General features: G+C 41.9%; 1 protein-coding gene and 1 long non-coding RNA gene across 2 annotated transcripts; one reads left to right on the top strand and one right to left on the bottom strand.

Moving 5' to 3' along the window:
• The first annotated feature begins 11 nt into the window (after nucleotides 1-11).
• On the top strand, nucleotides 12-19,454 carry PSMD13 (proteasome 26S subunit, non-ATPase 13). Its single transcript, XM_081936925.1, has 13 exons — nucleotides 12-218; nucleotides 1,428-1,506; nucleotides 2,910-2,944; nucleotides 3,030-3,085; nucleotides 8,890-8,933; nucleotides 10,204-10,290; nucleotides 12,854-13,025; nucleotides 13,419-13,498; nucleotides 13,584-13,709; nucleotides 15,156-15,218; nucleotides 15,999-16,079; nucleotides 16,417-16,533; nucleotides 18,660-19,454. The coding sequence occupies exons 1-13, from the start codon at nucleotides 124-126 to the stop codon at nucleotides 18,753-18,755; spliced, it is 1,131 nt and encodes a 376-aa protein (XP_081793051.1). The 5' UTR covers nucleotides 12-123; the 3' UTR covers nucleotides 18,756-19,454.
• Nucleotides 19,455-23,758: 4,304 nt separating this feature from the next.
• Nucleotides 23,759-26,070, bottom strand: LOC309400565. The gene is made up of 2 exons (XR_014176680.1): nucleotides 25,572-26,070; nucleotides 23,759-23,951 (listed from the first exon to the last, which is right to left on the bottom strand). It is a non-coding gene; the product is annotated as an uncharacterized lncRNA (long non-coding RNA).
• Nucleotides 26,071-26,301: the final 231 nt, after the last annotated feature.

The following is a 26,301-nucleotide window of genomic DNA, read 5'->3' as shown; positions in this document are numbered from 1 at the left end:
GCATGCTCCGCGTTGAAGGTGCCGGAAGTGAGTGTGCATTTCCGGCGGCGAGAAGGGCCGGTCTCTGTTGCTCTTCGGAGTGAACGGCGGTTCTTTCCGTGCTGTTCCCTTCCCGGTCCTACCATGAAGGACGTCCCAGCTTTCCTACAGCAGAGCCAGAGCTCGGGGCCTGGTCAGGCCGCCGTTTGGCACCGGCTGGAGGAGCTTTACAATAAAAAGTGAGTCTGGGGATCGGTTGAGCAAAGCGGATGGGGGGGAAGGGGAGCGAAGCAAATGGATACACGTGCGTTGGAGATGGGGGGGGGGGAAGCGGGCGTGTGGGGGGGAAATCATTGCTAACTGCGAGGTGGGGGATGCCTTACTCGGGAGATGCCGAAGCACAAGAAGCAATGGCTAAGGTAATTGAGAGATTGAAGACCCTCCTTTTCGCAGCAGCCTGTGTGTGTCTAAGACGGGGCGCTCCGTTTTCACCTCTGCCTCTTTGTCCCCATCCGCTTCTTCATGCTGGGCGAGGCTGGTTCACTTGTCCTGGCAAGACTCCTTGCCCTGTTGCGTCCTGCCTGCTTTCAGGCCGATCTTGTTGACCTGGGTCTACTCTGGAAAGACTCATTGGAGTGGGGTGCTGGCTGCTAGTTTATGTACTTCGGGCTTTTCATGCAGCTAATAATAGCGCCAGCGCAGCGTTCGATCTTTTAACGTTGCCCTCCAAGCTGAATGTTCAAATGTTTATGCTTCAAACAAAACATTTTTTTTAAAAAAAAGTAACATTAAATTTATATTCCAGGCATATAAGACTCCATTCACTCAGAGCAGATTTCCATTTGATGTACAATCCCTTGTGCAGGTCTTTTCTGCTCTGCATTGACTACCAGTTCTCAAATATTAGAGAACAGGTGGGGATATTGCTCCACTGGGGGATTCAACCAACATGTACGAATTGCCAAAATGATGGCAAACCATTTCTGAAAAATTCTTGCCACAAAAACTGCAGTCCAGACAACTTCCAGGAGTCAACATTGACTTGAAGACACATAAATGCATACATATATACATCCCTTTCCAGGTTTTGATGGCCTACATACATGACTGTGGATATATTGAAGCTATTCTGTAATGTCTATTTTGCTCAGTATTGTTTATTATTTAAATGGCAGAAGCTCCCTGAAAACCTGACCCATGATATTTCTTAATGACAGACTTTTCCTAGGAAGTATTGCTGATACACTATTTTGGTTATTTTCTTATTTTAAGCAACATATTCTGTTGGTACGTTATTTTAAAACTAATGTTGTTTAAGTTTTCTTATTATCCAAACACATATTTTGAATAATTCTATATATAATAAGTATTAGAGTGAATTTTCAGTTTGGATTTGCTCGTGTATAAATTTGTCAATATTGATACTATTTCTTTTGTCTATGTTACAGGCTCTGGCACCAATTAACATTGCAAGTTTTGGATTTTGTGCAAGATCCCTGCTTTGCTCAAGGAGATGGTCTTATCAAGGTATATGTCCTAGTATTATTAAATGTGTGTCGATTAGCTTTGTTTGGCTTTGTTTAAGAATCATCCCTAACAAATGGAAAGAGTAGTTATCTGTTTCTTTGCAATACATTGTTTTCAGTACTGTAATGTATATATCGAAAGGAACCCCATTTTAGTAATTTGATTTTACTTTTTAGGGTTATAACACAGACATTCACATTGCTGTAGAAAGGCATGTAATGCCACTGCAATGAAGTAAGGCACTGAAGAAGTTATATAACAAAAATGAAAAGTTTGTAGTGATTTTGAAAACAAATCCAGTGAAGGATTAAATGGATATATTTTTCCTTGCTGTTGGAGAACTTGGTACTCTTTGAATTCTTGAAAGGATACCATCTAGAATGGGACACAAAACTACCATATTTTTCGGACTATAAGATGCACTGGTGTATAAGACACCAAGATTTCAAAGAGGTAAGTAAGAAAAAAAAAGTTTTTGCCTTCCCTCAGCCCCCAGCAGCACTCTGCAGGCTTCAGCAGGACTGGGACAAGGCAAAAACGCCCGTTTCTGCCTTCCCTCAGCCCTGCTGAAGCCTGCAGAGTGCTGCTGGGGGCTGAGGGAAGGCAAAAAAAGCCTTTGTTTTTGTGAAAAATGGTCTGTTTTTTGAAAAAAGGGAATTTTTGCCTTGTCCCAACCCTGCTGAAGCCTGCAAAGGCTGTTGGGGGCTGAGGGAAGGCAGGAAAACCTCTGTTTCTGCAAAAAACCTGCGTTTTTTTGCAAAAATGGAATGCGGGGGCAGGGCTTCAGGAGGCTAAAAATGGCTGTATTTGGTGTATAAGACGCACCAACATTTCCATGCTCTTTTAGGGGGGGGGGGAAGGTGCGTCTTATACTCTGAAAAATGTCTTAAAAGAATTACCATATAACTAACAGGTTTCAGTTAGTTAAAGATACTGATGCAGCATGTAATGAATCTTACATTAAGGGCAAACCAGTTGAATCCCTGAACATAGGGGTGCACTTTCTTACTTGGATGATTTCTAAAATAAGCCAGATAATCACATAGGATACTATCTTTGATTTAATGGAGACTTTAATTTTGTAAGTCTCCACTAGTGATGAAAAGGCTTTATACTCTTTTATACACTATATTGCCAAAAGTATTCGCTCACCCATCCACATAATCAGAAGTAGTTCTGAGCGAATACTTTTGGCAATATAGTGTATCTTTGTAGAAGTTGGACAGTGATTTTGCCAGATTTCCAATGTTGTCTCTTTACTGTTCATAGAACTGTCATTGTTCTTCCCTTTTTTCGTTCATATATATTTCTATTGTCAAGAAAGTACCCAGTAGCAATGTTTGTAGATACTTAATATGTGGGCTTCTGTGTTATTCAAATTATCTTTTTCTTTTGGCATACAGCTTTATGAGAACTTCATCAGTGAGTTTGAACACAGGTAAAAAAAATTTTTTTCTCACGGCCAAATTTTAAAAAGCCTATATTATTTTTCATCGATTTATAATAATTCCTCTTTATTCCAGGGTGAACCCTTTATCCCTTGTAGAAATCATTCTTCATGTGGTACGGCAAATGACAGGTAAAACTTCTTTTACACGTAATTATTTTCCGAAAGATAACGGTTCAGGTTGAAAGTTTGAAGCCGGGAATGGTATACAGTAACTTTCAATAAAGTAGCAGCAGCTGACCGTTCAACTCTGTTAGGGAAAAACATCTATATATTTAGCCTTTTGTGGGTACTTACTGTTACTTGACTTCGAAATACCTAGGTCAAATATGGCAAAGGAGTATTGGTGTTATTTAGACTGTTTCAAATCTAGAATAGCTGTTTCAACCATAATACACAACTTTTAATTATTCCAAAAGTATTCCGAGATAACAAACGTGATTTGAACATTTTCAAAAAAAATTCAAACTTGAGTATTTTGCCCACTGATGGTATTAATATGCAAACTAAGTGCTGAATTCTGAATGTACAGATTGAAAAAACAGTTTTTAATTGACATTTCACCCCTCATGCCATTACTCTGCTGAATGCTTAATTCTCACAGTTCTACGTAATGCTTATGTATATTTATTCACGTAGTGTGGCTGCAGCGTTATTTATCCTTATTATCTTCTTTACTCCCCCCTTTTATTGTTATGTATTGGTATTTTTATTCTGTTGCTTTTCTGAAGCAATAGAGTACAAATAATACCAATTTTCTATTGCTTTTCGGGAGTGCTTCTGTACTGGAAACAAATTCCTTGTGTTTTTAATCACACACGCCAAATTAAGTATTCAATTGAGATTGAAAGATTATTTTATTGCTCATTTACTCATAGGAGTTTTGTCTTGTGTTTACATTTCCTTCATTATAGGATGAAATTATATGCAAGAGATCTCACTTTTATTTATGATATATATCTCCTTTAATTTGAGAGAATTACAGTTAAGAGATACAAAAAGCATGCCTGAAGTTCTTGGATATTTATTATAGTCTCCGAAGTGAGGTGTGGGAGGAATCATGTGGGTATTAACGCAGCCTATTTGCTCCTCCTCCTGACTCTCCCAGATTAACCTCAGTCTTTGGCCCAGAAGGAGTACTTTACTGACTCTCCACTTGGCTTCAGAGGTTATTGCCTTAAGGTTTTAGTTTGTGTTTTTTCCTACTTGTGATTCCTCCCACCTCTCTCCCTCGCATTTCTGTACCGCTGCTTTTTTTTTTTTACCTTTGCACAAGCTGGTCTTGCTGCACTAACAGGAGCCCCCGAACCGCTGGGCGGTTAGAAGGGAGGCTCCAAGCCGCGCGCTGAGGACGCTGTACCTGCGCGACCTCCGGATCCACCGGAGGGGCTCGCATACCGCTCAGGAAGCTGCTGGGGGAGCGGATCGACAGAGGAGCTCGGCATCGGACCACGTGGTCAGCAATCGGCATATTGGAGTGGCCATTTTAGACGCACATGATTGCAGCGTGGAGATCGGCGGGCCTGATATCAGCCGCCGCAAGCGCCAGAACCACCATTGGTGTCTGGAAAGAGACTATTCAGGGCCTGTACTCTGCTGGTGATCCGGGGAGGGCCCCTTTGATTTGGCGGTGTGCTGGCCTCAAGTCACGGATCGGCAGTGTGACTACGAACAGCGCAGGTTTGAAGGAGTTCCACCAGGCCGGTTTGCAGATAGGAGGTGATGAGGCAGCGCACCGTAAGTACTGGCGATGGCGTATTCCTCAAGGAGTGGGGGGGAGCAGTCCTTAGATCACCAGGGGAGTCCGGCGAGGGGACCTCCCGTGGAGCCGATCCAGTAAAGAGGGGGAGGTCCACCTCTAGGAAGGCCACCTCAAAGTCGGCTAGGAAGAAAGGGCCTAGCATAGAGCCCCGCATTACCAGAGCAGCCAGCAGAAGGGGTAGAGAGGAAGTCAGCCCTTCCCCATCCAGGTCACCATCTCCTCTCAGGCCTTCTCCCCTGCCAGAGGCCTGTCCGCATTCTCCAGGCTCCCCATGTGGATCTGCGAGGGAGGATAGTCCCCTGTCACCACCACCCCCTTTTCTCCTGCACAGTCTTCAGGACACTGGGGAGATCCCTTTGGTCGCAGGGCAGCTGGTTCCTCCAGACCACGCTTGGCCCCACAATCGGCAGGCTTCAGGCCCGATCTGGAGCCTCCCATCCTCACCCAGCTTATCCGGAACTTTCTGAGGGTTTCCAAACGTGATTGCCCGCGCCATTGCTCAGGACATTGCAGCAGCAATTTCAGGCCTCTAGACGAAAGCCTTCCTGTGGGAACCCCATTCATCAGTTGCCAGGGAGCGCAGATCGACTTCCCCTTCCACAGCTAGCAAGGGGTCCGAATAGGAGGAGGAAGGATAGAAGGAGGTTGAATTTTCTGAGGATGAAGATTCCCAGGTCCCTGAGGCCTCCGCCATCGCTGGCCTGTTCCCTCCTGCCCTGTTTAGTTCTTTACCAGAAAAGGCCAAGGCTACTGCAGATTTAGATACCACCCCAGCTTCTTCCCAAGCTGCTGCGGCCTCAACCTCTAGCGGGGGGACCAAGAAGGGCCCCTTTTATAAGCCTCAGGTTGAGAAGGAAGATATTCCAACCCCAAATTTGTTCATGGAGGTGCTCAAATCTCAGTGGGCCAAACCTGGCACGTTTCCTACTCCAGGAAGCAACGACCGCAGGCTGCTGCAGGACATCAAGAAGCTGATGGTGGCCACCCAATAGTCAGCGGATGCCACACTGGATGCGGTCAAGTATTCTTCCAGAGCTTTGCCTTCCTTAGTGGCTTCTAGGCGCCTTCTCTGGCTGCGCAACTGGCAGGCGGAGGCCAGGGCGAAGTGGCATTTGGCAGGGGCGGAGTACACGCGGGATAAGCTGTTTGGAGCCTCCCTTGATCCTATCCTTATCGAGGATAAGAACAAGCGCAAGGTCTTCCCTTCCACAACCAAGCTCTCAGGTCACCGAACAGCACCTTACCACAGGAGGTCCTCCTTTCGATCCCCTGAGCAGGACTTCCAACAATCAAGGTACTCTGCTCCCAGATACCCGAGACAAGACGACAGGCAGTTCTCGAGGGACAGATACAGATTCCAACAGTCCAGTAAGCGTCCCTTTTGAGGGGGCGGCATCCGCCCCTTCTGCAGGAACAAATGATTCGGGCTTGGATCAACAGATCAGCGGCCACCTTACCTTGTTTGCGGATCGCTGGAGTCGCATCACCACAGTTCTGCAGACGGTTAAGTTTGTTTTAAAGTCAGAGTTTCGTTCCCATCCCCCAAATAGGTTCTGTTCCTTCCCCTCCTCCAAGAACCCGCTCAAGCGATCCCTCATGCGCAAAGCCATCCGACATTTGCTTGACATCAGGGCGGTGGAGTTAGTTCCGGAGGGGGAGAAGGGTCTAGGATTCTATTCCACTCTGTTCATAGTTCCTAAAAGTTCAGGGGCGGTGGAGGGCTATTTTAGACCTCAAATTGTTGAATTCCAGACTGGTCTACAGAAAATTCAAGATGGCCTCACTCAAATCCATCCTAGAGGGGATAGGACAGGGTGACTTCCTGGCATCCATATATCTCACGGAGGCATACTTGCACATTATGATTGCTCCTGACCTCCGTAAATTCCTTAGGTTTTCCTACGGGGGGACGCATTACCAATACAGGGCCCTCCGTTTCGGGTGGTCATCATCTACTGGTCCTGACGGACAATGTGACGGCCAAACTCATGTGAACAAGCAGGGGGGCATGCATTCCATGGTGTTGTGCGATGAAGCAGTTCGGCTGGGCAACAGGGCGGAATGGAATCTCTTGTCGATTCGGGCGGAACACCTCTCCGAGGTGAACAATCAACAGACAGACTGACTCAGCAGGGAGATGGTGGACCACGGAGAATGGCAACTACTTCCCAGCATCCTTGAGCGGATTTGCCAGAGATTCGGTCGACCGACAGTAGATCTCTTCGCCACCCCGTTGAACACCCAGGTTCCAAGGTTCATCTCACAGTTCCCGGCTCGAAGAGTGATAGACGTTGACTCCCTACGCTGCAGATGGCTGTCGGGCCTCCTCTACGCTTCCCCCCCTTCCCCTCCTTCCCGGAGTCCTGAGGAAGCTAGTGTCAGAGACAGCAGAAGTGATTCTGGTAGCTCCATTCTGGCTTCAACGTCCCTGGTTTGTGGACCTCGTGTGACTGTCGGTGCTGCCCCACTGGAGGATTCCCAGGGAGGAGGTAACCCTGCGCCAAGGGGGTCTGGACCATCCGGACCCAGAGTGGCTCCATCTAACCGCTTGGCGCTTGAGCGGGAGCAGTTAAGGGAAGCCCAGTTCTCTGCCAAGGTGATCAGAACCATTGAGGCCTCCAGAAGGAGGTCCATCACACACATCTATAAGGTGACCTGGGGTTCCTTTGTGGCTTGGTGCAGGTCTGCTCAGGTGGAGCTGACTTCAGCCTCAGCACCACAAGTGCTGGAGTTCCTCCAAGACGGATTGGAGAAAGGTCTGGCTCACGGTACTCTCAGGAGGCAGGTCTCAGCCTGGCCACGGTCCTTGGAGGGGTAGGCTCCTGTCCCTTGTCCCAGCACCCGGTCATAAAGAGGTTCCTCAGAGGGGCTGCTAACCTTTGGCCCCCGCTAGTTCATCGTTTCCCCACCTTACAGAGGCGCCGTTTGAGCCAGAGGGAGGTAATGGTCCAGCTCTTAACTCTCAAGATGGTCTTCCTGGTAGCCGTCACCTCAGCTAGGCGGGTATCTGAGATCAATGCCTTATCTGCCAGGGCAGATCTGTGCACCTTCCACGACAACAGGGTGGTGCTCCGACTTGACCCAGCATTCCTGCCCAAGGTCAACACCATCTTTCACAGGGCCCAGGAGGTGGTGCTTCCGGACTTCTGCACGGCACCTTCCAGGGAAAGAGAACGGTCCTGGCATTGCCTAGACGTGCATAGGACTTGCACATTTATCTCAAGCGCACAGCGGCTTTCAGGAGGACAGAGGCGCTCTTCGTCTCCTTCCGGCTCTAACAGAGGGGCAAAGGTATCTCCTGCCACCATCAGTAGGTGGATTAGACTAGTCATCACCAAGGCACGTGAGATACTGGTTCCAGAAGGTATCACAGCACACTCTACCAGGAGTGCGGCACCTCCGTGGCCTGGGCCACCCAGACGCCAATTGAGGATATCTGCAGGGCGGCCGCTTGGGCCTCGCCCTCTCCCTTCATTAGGCATTACTAGCTGGATGCTTCTGCAGAAGCATTCTTTGGTAGGAGGGTTCTTCAGGGATGCTGGACACTCGGTGGGCTCAGGCCCAATGAATCCCTCCCATGGACATCTACCTTTGGTATGCCCCACATGTGACTCTTCCCACGCCTCGCTTCGGAGACTGTCAGTTGGTCTTACCTGAACTGCATGTCTCGAAGCTGGTGTGGGAGTAGTCACTTCCCGCCCATTCAGTGCGCTCTTGCGCATGGAGGACTGAGTGAATTAGTTGCTGGTCAGTCAGGGCTGGGGAGGGAGTTGGTGTGTCTCTCTGTTCCCTTCCTTCCCAGGCTCTTCTGCGACTGGACCATCGGTTAATCTGGGAGAGTCAGGAGGAGGAGTGGCCTCAAATTCTACCTCAGTCTCTGGGCAAATAGGCTGTGTTAATACCCACATGTCACTACTCCCACGCCAGCTTCGAGACATGCAGTTCAGGTAAGACCAACTGACATTTTATATGTTTTATATTACTATATTTCACTGTATACAATTCATTTTTAAAAGATCAATGTGGAAATGCATTTTATTATATTTTATATTAATGTTTCATTGTAACATGTAAACAATATAATTTTTAAAGGATTAATGCTGGAGTGCATGATGGACATGCCATATACTTTTAAACTAATCCTTAATGTTGCCTCTGGTATGCATTTCTCTAGATCCTAATGTTGCTCTTACTTTTCTGGAAAAGACCCGCGAAAAGGTAAAGAAAGAACACAATAGACAGTTATATATAACTTTTTAGTAATTCAAATAGTTTCAGACATGTGCTATACTGGCCAGCCAATGTACAAATGGGTCGCAAATAGTACATTACTCAATTTAATACAAAATATAAATTGATACCAGGTCACATTTCAGTTAGTGCAAGTTGCTGTTGGGGTTATAGGCGTTAATTGCTGTGTGTGTAAAATGGAGAAAAGGAAAGTTCTGTTTGAGAAAACTCAAGAGACTAATCTTGAAGAATGTAAATAGCAGGTATGCTTTGGATATAGGTTTATCCTCTTTTAATCTAATATAGTACAGGTAGTCCTTAATGACCGTAATTTGGAACAATTTCTTTAAGCAAAGTGGTTGTTAGGCAAACATCACAAGACTGTGGCACTTAGTAACAGAAGCTCTGTTAGGCAGGGACTGTACAATTCTCCTGCCCTGCCATGTTCCCATCTGCTTCCATCCCCCTCCCCCACCTGTCCCCCCTCCATTTCTGCCCTTTTAGCCACCCTGCACTCACCATCTACCTCTACTGGCCCAGCTGATCTTCACGATCCTCTTCCTCTTGATGAGGTACATCTGGCCAAGGCAGTTGTGGGCTCTTTGTGAAGGTGATGCATGGCAGCCAGAAGGGCAGAGATGGGGGAAGATAGGTGACTGCCATGAAGGCCTTGTAAAGGACTAGCAACTGCCTAGGCCAGGCACAATTTGTCAACAGCAGGAGGAAGATGATGGATGGTGGCAGAAGAGTGCAGGGTAACCAAAAGATATAGATGGGGGGAGAGAGAGGGAGGTCCGAGGAGTTGAAACACATGCTACAGTTGTAAATGTGGGTGGGCTTCCAAGTGCTTGAATTTTGATTATGTATCTGCAGAAGTGTTGCAACAACCATAACTTCAAGGAGTAGTTGTAACTATCATTTATTCAGCGTATTTGTAAATTTGAACAGTTGCCAAACAATTGATAAAATGAGAACTAGTTATAGTTCAGTAATAAACGTAAGCTTTAAAAATTTTAATTGCCAATTTGAACTGGAACCAATTACCCTATTTTCTATAGACATATTTTGAATAGCGAATATTTGAAAAATGTGACTATGGGATTCATTAATCACACTGAGATCTACTTGTATGCTCTCTTCAGTAAGAAAATAGACAAAGGACTGATTTAGGATTTTTAATCTGATATTTTTGCTGTTTGATACAGATATATCAATATACAGCAGCTGTTTTGTGATGCAACATTTATATTGATTGTAGGTGAAAAGCAGCGATGAAGCTGTGATTCTGTGTAAAACAGCCATTGGTGCTTTAAAATTAAACATTGGTGACCTGCAAGTTACAAAGGTGAGACAGTATTTTATTTGTATGTTCATTGACTCAATTTTGCCTTTTGCATTAAATACAGCTGTGTGAAAAAGTCCTGCATGGTTTACGGTTTATTACATTTTTGGATAGACCATTGATTTTATGATATTTTATGCTGCTATGCAAATATTGTTATATTTAAATAGATACTGGTGGTTTTTAAGTGAAAAGCATAAACCTTTTGCAATTTGGTGCTGTTTGGATGGGGATTTTTTTGCATGCTTACAATGACTATGAAAACAGATTAACTGATGCATACCCAGTGGCATACGTGTTGCAATTACTAAGGCCGATGCTAGTGATTTGTTAACAATTTTATAGTTTATGGCCCTGAAAAGGACCATTAATGTAACCAAACATGGTTACTAATATGAAATTGCCCAGCACTTATCGCTTATCACCAGGCAGCATCGCTTTGGCATAGACTGTATAAGCCTTTGCACATGATCTTTGGTGACAATGTGATGCCAGGCAGCAATAATGGATTCAATCAGCTCCTGCTTGTTCTTTGGATGCTTCTTTCTTATTTTATAATCCACAAGTTCTCAATTGGATTCAAATCCAGGCTCTTGAGTTGGCCAACCCAGGAGTTGAGCACCATGCTTCTTCATCCACTGCTGGATGGACTTGGCTCGATGACAAGGAGCATTGTCATCCTGGAAGTAAAAGTCCTTCCCTACAAGTTGCTGAGCTGAAGGAAGCATGGTCTTTTCCAGGACTTCAACATACTGCTTGGAATTCGTGATTCCCTGCACGATTTGTGTCCGACCAATACCAGAAGCAGCGATACAGCCCCAGATCATCACGTGCAATGGATGCTTCACAGAAAGATTCAGGCAGTATGGCCTAAATTCTTCAGCTGGAAATCTTCTGACATATTTATTGCACTGATTCCCACTCAAGTAGAAATTGCTGAAGATGACCTTGGCCCACTGTTGGTTAGTCCACTTGGCATACTTCTTGGCCCACACATGTCGATGAGAGCAGTGAGCATCTGTGAGCAAAGGTTTACTTCGAGCCCTGCAGCCTTTGAGCCCTCTGACAAGCAGTCTGCGTCACACTGTGCTTGTGCACACTTTTACACCACATGTTTCACCCCAAATTCTTGTAATCTGAGGTGAGGTGAGCTTCCTGTCAGCCATCGAAATGCGTTGCAGAGCCCGATCTTGCCATTTTGTCAACTTTCTTGGTCTTCCAGAGGGGAGCCTGTCAACAACTGAACCAGTTATTTGGTATTTTTCAACCACTCTGCTCACTGTGATGCGATGGCATTTCACTCTCTTGGCTATTTCTGTACAGGAGTAACCCTCTTCATGAAGCACAATGATGCGATGCCACTGATCAATACTGGTGAAAGCAAAGGCCATCATCTTTGCCCGCAGCTAGAGCTAAATTAAATTTCTTGATGCTTTTCATGCCTATTTATAGTCAGAGAGTATGACAACATTGATTGGGTCATAGATTTAGCCTCTGTGCATTTTGATTGGTCAGCCAAAACTCGCTGCTGATTGGCTACTTTCGATCCTAACATTCTCAAGAATTCAAGTTGTGTTTGTTTTAGCACATAAACTCACTCAAACCTTAAAAAGACTTTGGTTACATTAATAAAAATTATGCATCACAGTCCGACTACAGAAATTTTCATCAAAGTACTAATTTTGCATGGTTTCTAAGAGTGAAAATTTGATTAAACATGTAAATACAGCTTAAAACTAAAAGCGTGCAGGACTTTTTCACACAGCTGTAGTTATATTTTTAGGTTGCTCATAATTTTTAAGTATTTTTCCTTTCCAGTATTCCTCTGCTTATGATTAAATTCCATGAAAATTAAAACCTGATTTAATTAAATTAATGACCTATTGTTAATAGTGCTGTTCCTATATATTGTTTCCCCTCTTGTTTCTGATTAAACATTACAACTTGGTGACAATTTTTAAGAGTGACTCTGGGGATGCCTCTAAGATGTGGAATTGCAGGAAAATTTAGGTTGTACATTTCTATTTTATAGAAATGGAGTATATAAGTTCAGAGAAATTGAAGCAATTATTGCCAATAAATATATAGATACTGTATTACGACCTAATTCTTCTTTAGAAACCAGGAAGTCTCTTGCTTCAGATATTGTTCACTCATTCTGGCAAATTTCCCTGCCTAATTATACCCAGCCTTCTTCAGGAAAATCTAGCTTAATTTATGTACTCTAGAGATATGTAAATGCCTATTTACCATATTTGCCATTCTCCTAAAATAAATGGGTAGCCCCAGGCTATATCTACTAATGTTCATTGATTCAAATACTGATAATTTTCTTCTGTAATGATTGAGCATATGCGTATACTTCTAAAAGCAAACTTATACTCTTTCTGTATATATATTCCATAATAACATATATATTAAGAAAATTGGTTTGGAGAAAACTCAAAAGCACTTTTTTGTGTGGCTGTTGATAAAAATAGGATCGCCAACATCTGATGACAGATATGGCACAAGAACAAGAAGAATTAAGAAAATTAAGATTTGGCATCCATTTTATTTTCTTTAGGAGACAATTGAAGCAGTTGAGGAGATGTTGAATAATCTTCCTGGAGTGACATCTGTTCACAGCCGATTCTATGATCTCTCTAGCAAGTATTATCAAACAATTGGAAATCATGCCTCTTACTATAAGGATGCATTAAGGTTCCTGGGCTGCATAGATGTCAAAGACCTGCCAGGTAGTGATCTATTTTCTTTCCCCACTGAATGTGTTTGGCAATGTAGTGTTTCTAAAGGTACGCCTTTAAAAGGAGCAACTCCACCCAGGAATTTACATTTAAAAATAAAAACTGACACAGATGTAGAAATACACACAAACATCTTAAGGAAAGGACAAGGCACTTCTATGAATAGAATGGTCAGAGACACACAGCCTTCTTTTTCAAAAGGGTGGGGAATGCAGTGCACACTAATATGTGTTTATCTTATAAAATCAGCGTTTCAACTTCAGATTAAATATAGATATAAATGGAATTTAAAATAGCAATTATGAAGTTGGGGATTCCCCCAGCTACTGAAATGGGAGAAGGAATGTGGGATCGTCACTGAAGTTAGAACATTTTTCTTTTCAGTGGCAGACCAGCAGGAAAGAGCTTTTACTTTAGGCTTGGCAGGACTCTTGGGCGAAGGAGTCTATAACTTCGGGGAACTGGTAAGTAGAGTTATATTAGTTTTAACAGTTGAGGTTTTTTTTTAAAAAAAATCTGTTATTAATATATCTTAATCTACATCTATAGCTTATGCATCCTGTACTGGAATCTTTGAGGGACACTGACAGACAATGGCTGATTGACACTCTTTATGCCTTCAATAGTGGCAATGTGGAAAAATTCCAAGCATTGAAATCATCATGGGGCCAACAGGTTAGTGATTGGCATGACCTGATAGAATTTTAGGAAAGCATTGTAAACACCTTTAGATGAATCTATTTATTTCTGTATAGATATGAATTCAGAGAGATCAAATAATTTTAATAGTTCTTATGCAAACTTAGGTTTGTTCAGCTGAGTAACTAAGAGGCCCCAGGGGTTTACTGCCTGCCCAGGATTGCAAAACTGGAAGAGCTGTTAAGCATCTTGCAGAACAAAATCCATGTTTGATTGTGTTCTGTGAGCAAAACTCAAATCTGCAAACCTGGATTATAATAATAATAATAATAATAAGCTTTTATTTCTAGACCGCACCCTTTCCTAAGCAGGACTCGGGGCGGTGTACAGTCATTATTAAAACCATATACAAATACATAGACATAGACATAGACATAGATGTAGATGGAGGAGGTAGAAAATATACTGTACAATACTTAGTTACAATACAAATAAAATTAAAATTCCCTTAAAAAATTCCCCAATAAAATGTTTGCCAGGAGGTGGAAGATGGAGCTATAAATCGGCTAAGCCAGCTAATTGGAACAGGTGGGTCTTGAGCTTCTGTCGGAAGGAGCGGAGGTCGTTAGTGGTTCTAATATCGGGGGGGGGGGGTCATTCCAGAGGGTTGGGCCCATCACAGAGAAGGCTCTACTCCTAGGCGTCACCCGCTGGCACTGCTTGGCGGATGGCACCTGGAGGAGTCCCTCCCTGTGTGACTTAGAATAAGTCCTACGTAGTGTGTAGAGGCAAAAGGGCCAGACCTATACCTTAAAAGATAATCACAGATCACATTGAAATAGCTGGTGAGATGATCAGCTGTTGGCTGCAAGAAGTGCAGTGGCAGGAGTAGAGTTAGGCCTGGAGGAATTTTAGCTGCTTGGCAGCATGCCTTTCAGGAGGGAAGAGGCTTTGAAAACCTAGGCAATAACAGCATATACTTCCTGGTGGCAGTGACGTTTTGGGTCAGTGGACGGATTTTTTAAAAAATGCTGATGGGCTGCACCAAACTGCTTGGCTCTCCATGTGTTGTGTAGGCCTACTTTGTTGTACAGTTTGTTGTACAAAGTTTTGGAATATGTAACACTTTTTGGCTCACTAAAGCAGCTGTGCTTTTCTGGAAAAAAGAGTTGCAGATAAGAGCTGGATTTATATTCCAGAGAGTTCTGCAGAACCTTTTCTGCAAAACAATGCATCCCTACAACCAGAGTTAGGAATATCCAATAAAATGAGATAATTTGCAAAGACTGTTGGAATTCTTTATTATTTTTCTTCACTTTCCCTTCCCAAGATCTATTTTAATCCATCTTGATAGATGCATTTAGAATGATTTTGTAGTGTGCTTGAGAATAGTTGAGCACATGAATGGTACTTTCCTGTCAACCAAGCTTTAACAAAAATAAAGATAATGCAGGTTAACTTTTTTGGATTTATGTTTTACAGCCAGACTTGGCTGCAAATGAAACCCTTCTGCTGCAGAAAATCCAACTACTGTGCTTAATGGAGGTAGGTCCTGCAACAAAGACAGCATCATTGCTAGGTATCTGGATAGCATAGACTTTTTTGGTCAAAATCATAGGCCAAAAATGTATATTTATTTTGTTAACTAGCATTACTTTTACTTTAATTTGCATCCTCATTGCAAAGGATTTTTTTTTCTATTCTGGAAACTCTCTTGCTTATCACTGAAACTTTAAAAAAAAAGTTTTGTGAAACTATGGTGCAAAAGGAGCGGCTGTTTCTAATGGTGGTTGAAATAAATGGATTTTAACAACACCAGTTAGTTTCTTAGTAATACTTATATTATACTTACTTTCCTACCATATTCAATATGTCATTCAATTGAATCACATTCTGTATTGGCTTGTATTTAATACTAGTGGGGTATGTCAGTCTTAATGTTTGTTGTTCAAATTATTAGGCCACAAAATAGTATAAAGGAAGCCATTATATGAAATATTTTCATATGGATTGAGTGTTGTTATTAAGTATATATTAATTAAATGTTAATCCCAAGCTGCTTAATATCAATTTAAGTTTTTATTTGAAAGCTTGCTTTGAGGAAGTCGGGTTTTTGAGACTATACGAAATTATATAATTCTCATTTATAATACAAGATACTATGTTTTCTTTTATAGATTCTTATCGAAAATCTAGACTGCTTTATAATCAGTAACATTTTGTACTGAGGTCAGCAAGGATAGATAAAAATAGATTTGTGCAGTACATGTTATAATTTTTTAAAGTCCATATTAGTTTTAATCCTCTAGCTTTTCTTGGCTACAGATGACCTTCACCAGACCAGCTAATCACAGGCAACTTACTTTTGAAGAAATTGCTAGAAGTGCCAAAGTAACTATAAATGAGGTGAGTTACTTTTGGAACTAACCTCAGTTGTAACCAGATGTTCTGGTCCAATGAGCAGTTTGTTTATTTGCTTTATATACTATATTTTTACTCCGTTGAATACAAACCAATCCACCATTTAATTTAACATTTTCATTTCAAGTAGGTTTTGTTGAAGCTGCTGTATTTAAGCTCTTGGGCAAGGCTATAACTAACTCCTAAGTTCTATGTGTTCTCTGTATTGGTTCACTATTTCACCTTTAGTTGTTCCATGTTTTCAGAACAGTAAGTTGTACCTGGGACATATTGGATACCACTTCGAAAGACAGTAAAGACACTGTTTCCTTTTCTTGTGCAGGTGGAGCTGCTAGTGATGAAAGCACTCTCAGTAGGCTTGGTGAAAGGCAGTATTGATGAAGTGGATAAAAAGGTTCACATGACATGGGTTCAACCACGCGTGTTGGATTTACAACAGGTAACCTCTCCTCATGCACTCCCTCACAGGTTTTGTTTTAGAACTATATCAAAACGTTTTATGGTGGAAAATAGCATAGGCTGTTGGCAGTGTGTTTCATTTGTTTAATCCTCACATTTTAAATGCGCACACACACATCAGTTTTAGATGTTGAAGTCTTACATTTTTGTAGTGAACAGCAGAAATCACATTAACTCTGTTTAATTTCCAGCATATCTACTTCTATTCACACTTTTCAGTCAGTATAATACCGTGTTTCCCCGAAATTACGACATGTCCTGATAATAAGGCCATGCCACATTTTTCTGGTGGGCAAAAATATAAGGCCTCCCCCGCAAATAAGCCTCCTGAACAACCACCCACCTCTGGCCAGGCAGAGCGCCGCTCACCAACCTAGCGGTATCCTGAAGATGCCAAGCCGCAGGAACCGGGGGGGGGGGGAGGAGGCAAAGGTGATTGTATTGCTTAGTGCCTTCGGGATACCGCTAGGTTGGTGAGCGGCTCTGTGCCCAGCTGAAGAGGGGGGTTGTCGGACAGCTGCTGTCTTGTGAGCGGGCTCCCAAAGACCGGGCACAGCCTCATGGGCGAATGGCTGTGCTGTGATGTCGCAGCAGCACAACACAGCAGCCATGAAGTGACCACGCTCATGAGCAGCCACCAGACAAACCCCCTTTCCAGCCAGGCACAGCACCATTCACTAACCTAGGGGTATCGCCAAGCCGCGTGAGCACCTGTTCGCCGCCGCCTGGCTCATGCAGCTTGGCGCCTTCGAAATGGCAGTGAATGGCACTCTGCACTGCTGGAGAGGGGGGTTGCGTGAACGGCTGTTCCGCTCTCACTCGCACGTCTCATGATGCCATGGCCCAGCTCTCTCCACAGAGCCAGGGCACCTCTGCTGCCACTGCTGCCACATGGCTTTTTCTGCGGCTTCCAAACCAAGTCTTCCAGCCGTGGCCGCTCTGGGCGTACCTCTATGGTGTACGCTCTGCCGGCAGCTGTCCCACAACCATAGAGCGTACGCCCAGAGCAGCCACTGCCAGAAGACTCGGTTTGGGAGCTGCAGAAAAAGCCATGCAGCGGCAGCGGAGGTGCCCTGGCTCTGCGGAGAGAGCTGGGAGAGCAACACAGCCATTCACCCATGAGGCTGTGTCCGGCTCTTTGGGAACCCGCTTGCAAGAGAGCAGCCACCCGGCAACCCCAAAACAATAAATCCTCCCCTCATAATAAGGCCCAAGCCATATTTTGTGTGTAAAAAGAAAATAAGACCCTGTCTTATTTTCGGGGAAACACGGTATGTTGCTACCAAGACAGATGGAACCAGTAAGATATTCTTGGAAAACTAATTCTGAGCCCAGACAAAAAACGAAGTATGCTTTCTCCAGTAATGCACGGTGTTTTTGAAGTTTTTCTTCCTGTTGGTTTAGAATTGGAAAGAAATTTCTCACAGCACCTTCAGTCTGGATTAAATGAATGCTAGAATTTAGAGTTCTTCAGAGTGAACTTTTTGAAGCTGCCTGTACTCCACATTTACTGTCCCTTTATTTGAGGTCTTATACCAACTATTTTCATCTATAGCTTTCCACCCATGGACCTCATTCTCCCTATTATCAGTTGCCCCGTATCCAGCCAGGCACAGCAGCACTGTAGCAAAAGTTGGGGCACCTAGCTGTTGTAGAGCGCTATCAGTATTTGAAAGCCTCAAAATAAACTACCTAAAACAAACGTCCTGGTATTTTCAAGAAATTTTCAACCCCTTCATTAGATTGATAAAGGAAATTCAATTGAGGTGGTGGAACGTTTCAAATATGTATTGGCTTATATTGCCAAAATCTAATTGGATATGGAAGGGAGGTGGGTGGGCTGGCTCTTTTTGAAATGTGCCAGCTGGGTTTCAGGTGTGGCATCATCTGAGACTTCAGGGCATGGGTGGAGGTATGGCAGTTGTCACCTGGCAGTCTCAAGGCTTTCAGGAGTACAGCTCCACAGGTTGCCAAATGTGAGAGCTGGGAGAGCCTTTACAGTTTGTTGTGTACTGTTTGCAAAGTTTTCTGATATGGTAATTGTAGTGTTTCAGTTTGTCTCATTCGTGCCTTAGTTTCTAATATGATTTTTGATTTGTTTTCCAGATAAAGGGTATGAAAGACCGTCTGGAGTTCTGGTGCACAGATGTGAAGAACATGGAAATGTTGGTGGAACACCAAGCCCATGATATCCTAACATAAAGGACTTTGCACTGGCTGAGGAAATACCTTGTACTGTTGCTGAAACTGGCAGTGCCCTGACCACTGACTCTGTACTAAATGCTATTAAGGGGGGAGGGGCTGGGGGAAACGTTTTGTCATGCTTGTACAGAGATCTAAGTGGCATTTGCTGCATGACCCTTTGGTGCTTGGAGTCAGGAATTCCTTCCTATGCACTAACATTTTAGTGTATTCCTTGGGAGCATACATCCTGTTGTCACCAAAATGGGGTTTGGTAGTCTACAATGGTGAATTTGTCTTGCTGTGAGTTTCCACTGGAGAATGCTAGGCGCTACATACACTAAAGGGGTGCAGGTCATTAGCTCCACAGTAGGATAGCAGCAAGACTTCCATTTTGCACTTATTGTGCAAGAAGGTAAAACTGTCTTCAACCATTGTCAGGCATTTCTGATGGGTGGAGGAAATTATGATCTTTTTCCTGGAACCTTCCTGGTAGCTCAAAGGTAACAAAACTGGGAACTCACACTTTTCCCATTGCCTCCCCATATTTTGCAATAAAGGAAATTGCTCAGTCCCATCGTGAGTTTTCTGAGAATAAAGTCATAAATTTTGTGGATTTGTTTTTATATTTTTTCTTTGGGTTTCCTCGTCTTTTACAATATTTTATCCTGAAATATGATGCAGTAAAACAACTGCTGGAATAAATGTCTCTGCCATCTCTCTTGTGGATTTCTATTGATTTTCTTTTGCAAGCGGACTTTTGAATTGAGTATTTTCAAGAGATCCAAGGTGTTGTTTAATGATGTAGAAATAGTTTTAAAAGATTCTGATCATGAATGGAATCTGTGTTGCTGATATAATTTCTGGTATGGTTTCTTCCAACTTGAATGGATGAGCAAGGGAAATAGCTGTAGTTTTATTGTAGTTTACAAAGATACTTGTTTTACATGTAGTATTTATTTCAATTTTCAAAAGTTCATTGGAGAAAATCATAGTCCAGTGGCCCTTTTTTAATGGCAGGATAGGCAAAACCATTGCTGTTAAAATTTCCTGCCTTCCCTAGATTTGAGGAGTCACACACATCCATATTAAAACAGATTCTTGAAAAAAGTGTTTGTGAGTTTCTTCTGGAATATAACAAATGTATCCATGTGTTCAAATAATTTTTTTTATGGAAATAAGTAGTGTGCTAATAAGTCCTATTAAAATGCACACTTGAACATTTTATGATGGAAACAGGAAAAGTGAGCTTTTATTAGAGAATGCCATATTTTAAAACTAAATTTATTTTCCTGCTATGATGTGCAGTATTGCTTTCTAAAAAGTATTAAAAAAAATCAAATAGTCTGTAAGGAAAACCAATAAGTGGTATTTACAACAGCTTATCTACTGGAGGTGCAAAAAAACAAACTAAAGGGCAGTACTATAACATTCGAAGTGTATTAATATCTGTCTTTCGTATATGGGCTGGGTCTTTTGAAATAATTCTGGCAGCATCGCATCTTTCATACTTAATTCATTGATTTTTGTGTAGATTATGTGCAATGATGTCCTAATTACTGCACCACTATATTTCTAATACAAGTAGTCTTACTTTAGTGGTAATTGGGACCACCAACTCCATTGCTAAGTGAAACTGACTGCTTATGGCCTTAATTCAGCTTTCCTTTGCCTTACAGGCTGTGAAAGCCATAAACTCAATGATTGGTCACAAAGTTAATTTGTTGCCACTGGTGTAACAGCAACAGTCATTAAATGAGGACCACATGTCACAAGAGCCAGTTTTGTGTAGTTAATGCACTAAGCTAGAGACAACTCTGATACCAACTTTGGCACAAAGCCAGTTGGGTGACCTAGGGCCAGTCATTCTTTCCCAGTCCTAAGAAGGTTGTAATGGCAAACCATTACTTAAAATCTTGCCAAGAAAACTGCAGCAACTACACACGCACTTCAAATAAGACTCACTTTGGTGTGGTGGAATGAACATTGGGCTAGAAACTAGAAGACTCAGTTCTAATCCTGTGATAGGTACAAATTCAATTGGAGAACTTCACACTCATTCAGCCCCAGGAAAACAGCAATGGCTAACCACTTCTAAGATCGTCCTCAAAATTTCATGGGCTTGTCTGGCATTCACTAGAAGGCTCTATCTCCACCCTAAAATCAAAGCTGCAAGTCCCACTGAAAAGTGAATTATGTTGCATATCACTGGCCAATCTTACTATACTATGTATTAGGACCTTGCATGCCCTGACAAATGGCTCCACATTCCACCTGTGGCACGTGTACCATAGGTTCGCCATCACGGTATTAGGTGGTTAGAGATCAGGCATAGCTGCTTAAAACAGATTTCATGTTTTCACAAGGAAAACCAGGATTCCTATGCATTGAGGCCAACAGTTTTATGTACAGTATATGAGCATCAGGTGAAAGCAAATGTGCCCTGCAAAGAGATCACCACTTTCAGTCAGATCTAATTTTTCCATAAAATGTAAGATGGATAAGGAATGAATGCACATTATTTTTCTTATCATAGAAAAGTTTGCATTTAATGCAATTGAAGTAGAGCTAGGAGCAGAGAAACCCAGATTTAGATAAAAAATCATAGAATGAGTAGGTCAGTCATACATAATGAAGTCAGCTTATTTCACAAGAATGGTGGGAAAAAAATGTAATTACCTTTTTGTGCTTAAAAAAAGATGGGAATATAGGGTGCTTTGCTCATCTGAAATGTTATCCTCTGAACAAAAACAAGTTGCAGTCACATATTTTTGAATCTAAAAACCTATATTCAAAAATTATGCAAGCTTTATCCCGACACAAGTTGAATAATGCCTGCAAAAAGATACGTATATCTAAAAATTATATTTTTAATGTAATATGTAATAGAACCTAGCTTAAAACATGAGTCTTATTTTTCATTTTTCTGTAAAATATTACAAAATGTTATTTTGTCCAATGTCTTAAAAATTACAACCATTTATATTTTCTTGCCACACATTAAAACTTGTTTTCTCACCAAGTCCTTTCATTTAAATATTTTACCCTACCCATTATTGATTTGGCATAATAGGTAATCAGATTATCAGGATATCTCAACTTCTCCAACCAATTGTCAAGCTTTCACTGTCCAGATTTATCTTAAAAATCTGAATACTTCATGTATACAGTGCATAAAGACCTGTGGGATATATTAGGGTAATTCAGCAAGTGGGGTATACAAAACTTCAATTGCTTATCTAAAATTAAGTAATTATAGAACAAGCAAAGTTCATTCTCAAAACTATTTCATACTTCAAAAATGCCAGCTATATAAGCCTATTCTCATAAATTCACTTTTTCAGAATTATGTACCCTATTTACTCACCTCTGATATACTTATGGTACCATTAATGTATTTATGTGGCTTTCAGAGTATAAATACTAGCATTTTTACCCAGCTTGTCAGGTGTAGAAAGATAGTAGGAATTCTAATTTAATGCTATCCTCTTTTCCATGTTTTAAGGATTTTATAGAAACAGTAAAAATGGAATCAGCCTAAATGGGTTAAATATATGCCATTTTAAAAAATCAACATAAATTACAGGTAGTCCTCATTTGAGTCCACAATTGAGTCCAAAATTTCTATTGCTAAGTGAAACATTTGTTAAGGGAGTTTTGCCCCAATTTACTTTTCTTGCCAGTTAAGTGAATCACTGCAGTTAATCACACAATTAAGTGAAACTGGTTTCCCCATTGATTTTGTCAGAAGGTTGCAAAAGGTGATCATGACCCCTGGGCACTGCAACTGTCATAAATATGTCAATTGAATTTTGATCATGTGACCATGGGGATGCTGCAATGGTCATGTGGAAAATGGTCATGTCGCTTTGTTCAGTGACGTAACTTTGAATGGTCACTAGATGAAACTTTGTAAGTTTCCTGTAATTAGGTTCAACTGGCAGCCCTGGTTAAACAACTTCTTAAATAAAAATCTAGCTTGAGTTTTCTCTTTATCAGAAAAACTAAAAAGCATTTTAACTAGCTATACAATACTTAGGAGGTATCACATTAAAAAGCGTGATAGAACCCAGAAACAAAAATGTAGTGCCGAGCTGTAACTCCTTGACCCTTTCTCATAAACTCTATAGCTCCCTACCTTCTCTCAAATCTTTTTTACAAATCATATTTGTTTCCAGATTGACTGGTTATTTATAACACAGATGGTTCTCATTTAATGACTTGTTCATTGACAGTTTTAACTTGTTGACAGCACTGAACAAATGGTATTTACGACTAATCCTCCAAGTTGCAGCCATCGCAGTATCTCAAAGTCATGTGATTGTCATCTGCAATCTTGTTTGCCAGCTTACAAACAAACTCAATGAGAACCAGCAGGTGGTCACAAATGGCAACAATGTCCTCACTTAATGACATGGCATTCTCTTAACAAAGGCAACCAGTAAAGACTGGAACTAATGTGAATAAATGATGTGGTCATTTGGCATCACACTTTTAAGATCACATTGCTTAGTGACAAAAATTCCAGTCCCAATTGCTGTTAACCGAGCACTATCTGTCTTTACTTACACTAGCTTAACCATGGTTTAGTCAATCATATTTTTACATGGCCTTCTGAATTATAAATCAAGTGCAGAGTAGAATTGTACAATGTTAGGCTAGATGTGGTGACTAGGTTCAAGATTGGGTGTCCTGCCACAAAAAAAATATTTTAAACACTATAACTGCTGTCAAAAACTATTCTTTATATCACATCTTTCCCTGCCAATATACATTTCATGATGAGGAGGGTTTGTTTGTTTTTCTTCGGCTGTGCCTTCTGTTCCTGGGAAGCTTTTAAAAAAAGTGACTCTGAAATTTACCTAAATATTATTATTATTATTATTATTATTATTATTATTATTATTATTTATTTGATTTATAGACCGCCCCCTCTCCCCGAAGGGACTATTAATATAGAGAATCCCAATATTTACTTCTATCATTGACAACACATACTGGTTTTTCTAAATAAAAACTTGGACTTGTTGTGAATTTTCAAATTTTAGTTTTAATAATGAAAGCCTCTGGGAATAACAAACATTGTCATTTTCTTCTTTGTGACCATGTTCCCAAAGCTTTTTCTTCTCATTTAGTATAACTGTCCAGATTGCCCATAACCCAACAAATTGGGAAAAAGCCACCAGTAAAAATCACGGTGAATGCAATGGCATTTTCCTGTAAATTGAAAAAAAATGTGTGTAAGTATGCAGCATACAAGAGACAATAGATGCACAAGATAGGTGACAATTGTGACTATTTAAGTTTCATTTCTACCATAGTTTATATATGGTAGCTTATGGACTGCGTCCAGACTTCTGTAACTTATTGTACATATAATTTATAATTCATATAGAAAATAACATGGCATATACAATATTCATTGTAATCTTAATGATCCTGAGTTTTCTCAGTAGTACAAATTCCTGTAGATTCCTTGAGGTAATTTTATGGAGTACGGCCTTCAAATTACTGTAGGTTCTATCTGTTATGTTTTACTTATTTCTTACAGTAAACACAATGGCAACCTAAATCTCAGATGTATTGCAGCGTATTTTAAATGTATGCAGTTAGTGCTTTACTGCTGGGAAATCTTCAACAACATGAAAAATAATGCACTCATGTTTGCTGCAAGAAACCATTACAATTTAGATAGTCTTGAAATAGAATAAGAATTCCTGACAGTAAGACTTTCTTCTTGTGAAATGAAAAAAAAATGGGAATGTACACAAGATTAAAACTGAAAAAGGCCACTATCTAGCCTACTCTCATAAAATTCTTTATGAAGCAAGCACAAATGCACTGATTGGAAGCATTCCAAACTAAGAAACCAATCATAATTATTTTTAGACAACTAGTTCAAACCACTAGTTTGAACTAGGAATTCTTCATTATGATTTCATGTTACATGGCAGCCTCTCAGAAATAGATTGCTACAACACTGGGCATTGGAGGGGTGTGTGTTATAATGCTTCAGATTGTAAAATGTTGGATTAAAGCCACTGTCTTAATGTGACAAGGAATTAAAAATCTATTACCAGAATTAAGAGCAAATCTTACAAATTTAAATGAATTTCAGGGAGAAAATGCTGGGGGGGGCATGAGGAGAGTGTTAATCTTTGATGTAATAAAAGATGGATGTAATATAACATGATAATATAACATGATAATAATATTACTAAAATATATTATATCATAATATCAATTGGAAAACTAATTCTGCACCAAGTGAGAAATCAAATAGGTTCCTAACCAACCTAGCTGACAGCTTTTATTTTAGTAAGCGAAGTGAGTGCAAGAATGCAGACAGGATTTAAGGCTTAAGTCTGTTGGTTTTCATTAATGACCCTTTAAGGCCTTCTGCAACTATACGGCCCCCATGTAACTACAGAAGCCGAGGGGAAAGTCCTCTAGCTGATACCGTAGGCATTTAAACGACCATTTTTAAATTTCCTTGAGGGGAAAAAAAGGGAAGACATGAAGAAGGCACGTGACGCTGTCCTTGGGAGCATTTCCTCTTCCACCACGTTATTTCAGTCCGGCCGGGAAAAGAGGCACAATATATAACCTGGCCTCGCCGTAGTGGAGTAATTAAAATAAAAGCCTTTGACCCCCGCGTGTTTCTTTCGGACGGCGCTCTTCCTAGCAGGCCTAGCCAGGGGACCTCTCGCCAGAGGCGATGGTTGAGCCCTTCAGAAACCTGCTCCTGAAGGCGAGCAGGACTGACATTCATGAGTCATGGGCCGGTGTGTGCGCGTGCGTGCGTTGGATGGAAGCGTTAAAGAAATAAACTCTCACCAAGAAACTGTTCTTTCCTGACTTGGTGGACGTGTTTGCCCTTGGGAGGATCTGGCTCCTCACGGTCCCATTCAGCAACCGCAGCCCTTTCTGCAAAGCCAGCATGACTGCGCCGGTGGTTGCCTCTCGGCCCGCTCACCCTTTGAGGAAGGGGTGAGGGAGAAACGCGTGGACGGCCTCCGCCCTTGAACCCGCAGCAGGAGCTGACCGAAACCGCGTCTAGGCTGGGAAGATCTGCGCAAGGTCGGCAAGGGCCGCGGGCTCGGCGAGAACACCGCCGCCTGCAGGTACTTCCCTAGGAACGCAGCGGATGTGACGAAAGCCCTGGCGTTGCGGGAGAGCAGCAGCCGGAAGGGAGGGGCTGGGTCGAAGAGTGCACGGAAAGGGCGGAGGCGGGGCGCCGCTTTCGGAGAAGAGGGAGGGGGGAGGAAAGGGAGGAGGAAGTAGGTTTCCCGCATTCTTTCCCTTCGTGTTCTATCTAGAATAGATTATCAATCCGGAGAGTGGAAGACGGAATCCCTAATCAATCCATAACTAATAATTGAGTTGTACCTTACGATTCTTGACGAATGTATCTTGTCTTTTTATGTACACTGAGAGCATCTGCACCAATGGCAAATTCCTTGTTTGTCCAATCACAGTTGGCCAATAAAGAATTCTATTCTAGTCTATTCTAATCCATTCCTGAAAACGAGCCTATTCAGATGCCCGGTGGAATGTAGTCCGTATA

The sequence above is a fragment of the Natrix helvetica genome, assembly GCF_964273705.1.
Source record: "Natrix helvetica genome assembly, chromosome: 1".
Classification (NCBI taxonomy): Eukaryota; Metazoa; Chordata; class Lepidosauria; order Squamata; family Natricidae; genus Natrix; species Natrix helvetica.
Note: the sequence above shows the minus strand (reverse complement) of the source record. Positions and strands in the feature narration are given on the sequence as shown.

Coding starts and splice junctions, on each gene's coding strand:
- PSMD13 (XM_081936925.1), top strand. CDS start 124: ATGAAGGACGTCCCAGCTTTCCTACAGCAGAGCCAGAGCTCGGGGCCT. Junction 13,499..13,583: donor TCTATAACTTCGGGGAACTG/GTAAGTAGAGTT, acceptor CTACATCTATAG/CTTATGCATCCTGTACTGGA. Junction 16,080..16,416: donor CCAAAGTAACTATAAATGAG/GTGAGTTACTTT, acceptor TTTCTTGTGCAG/GTGGAGCTGCTAGTGATGAA.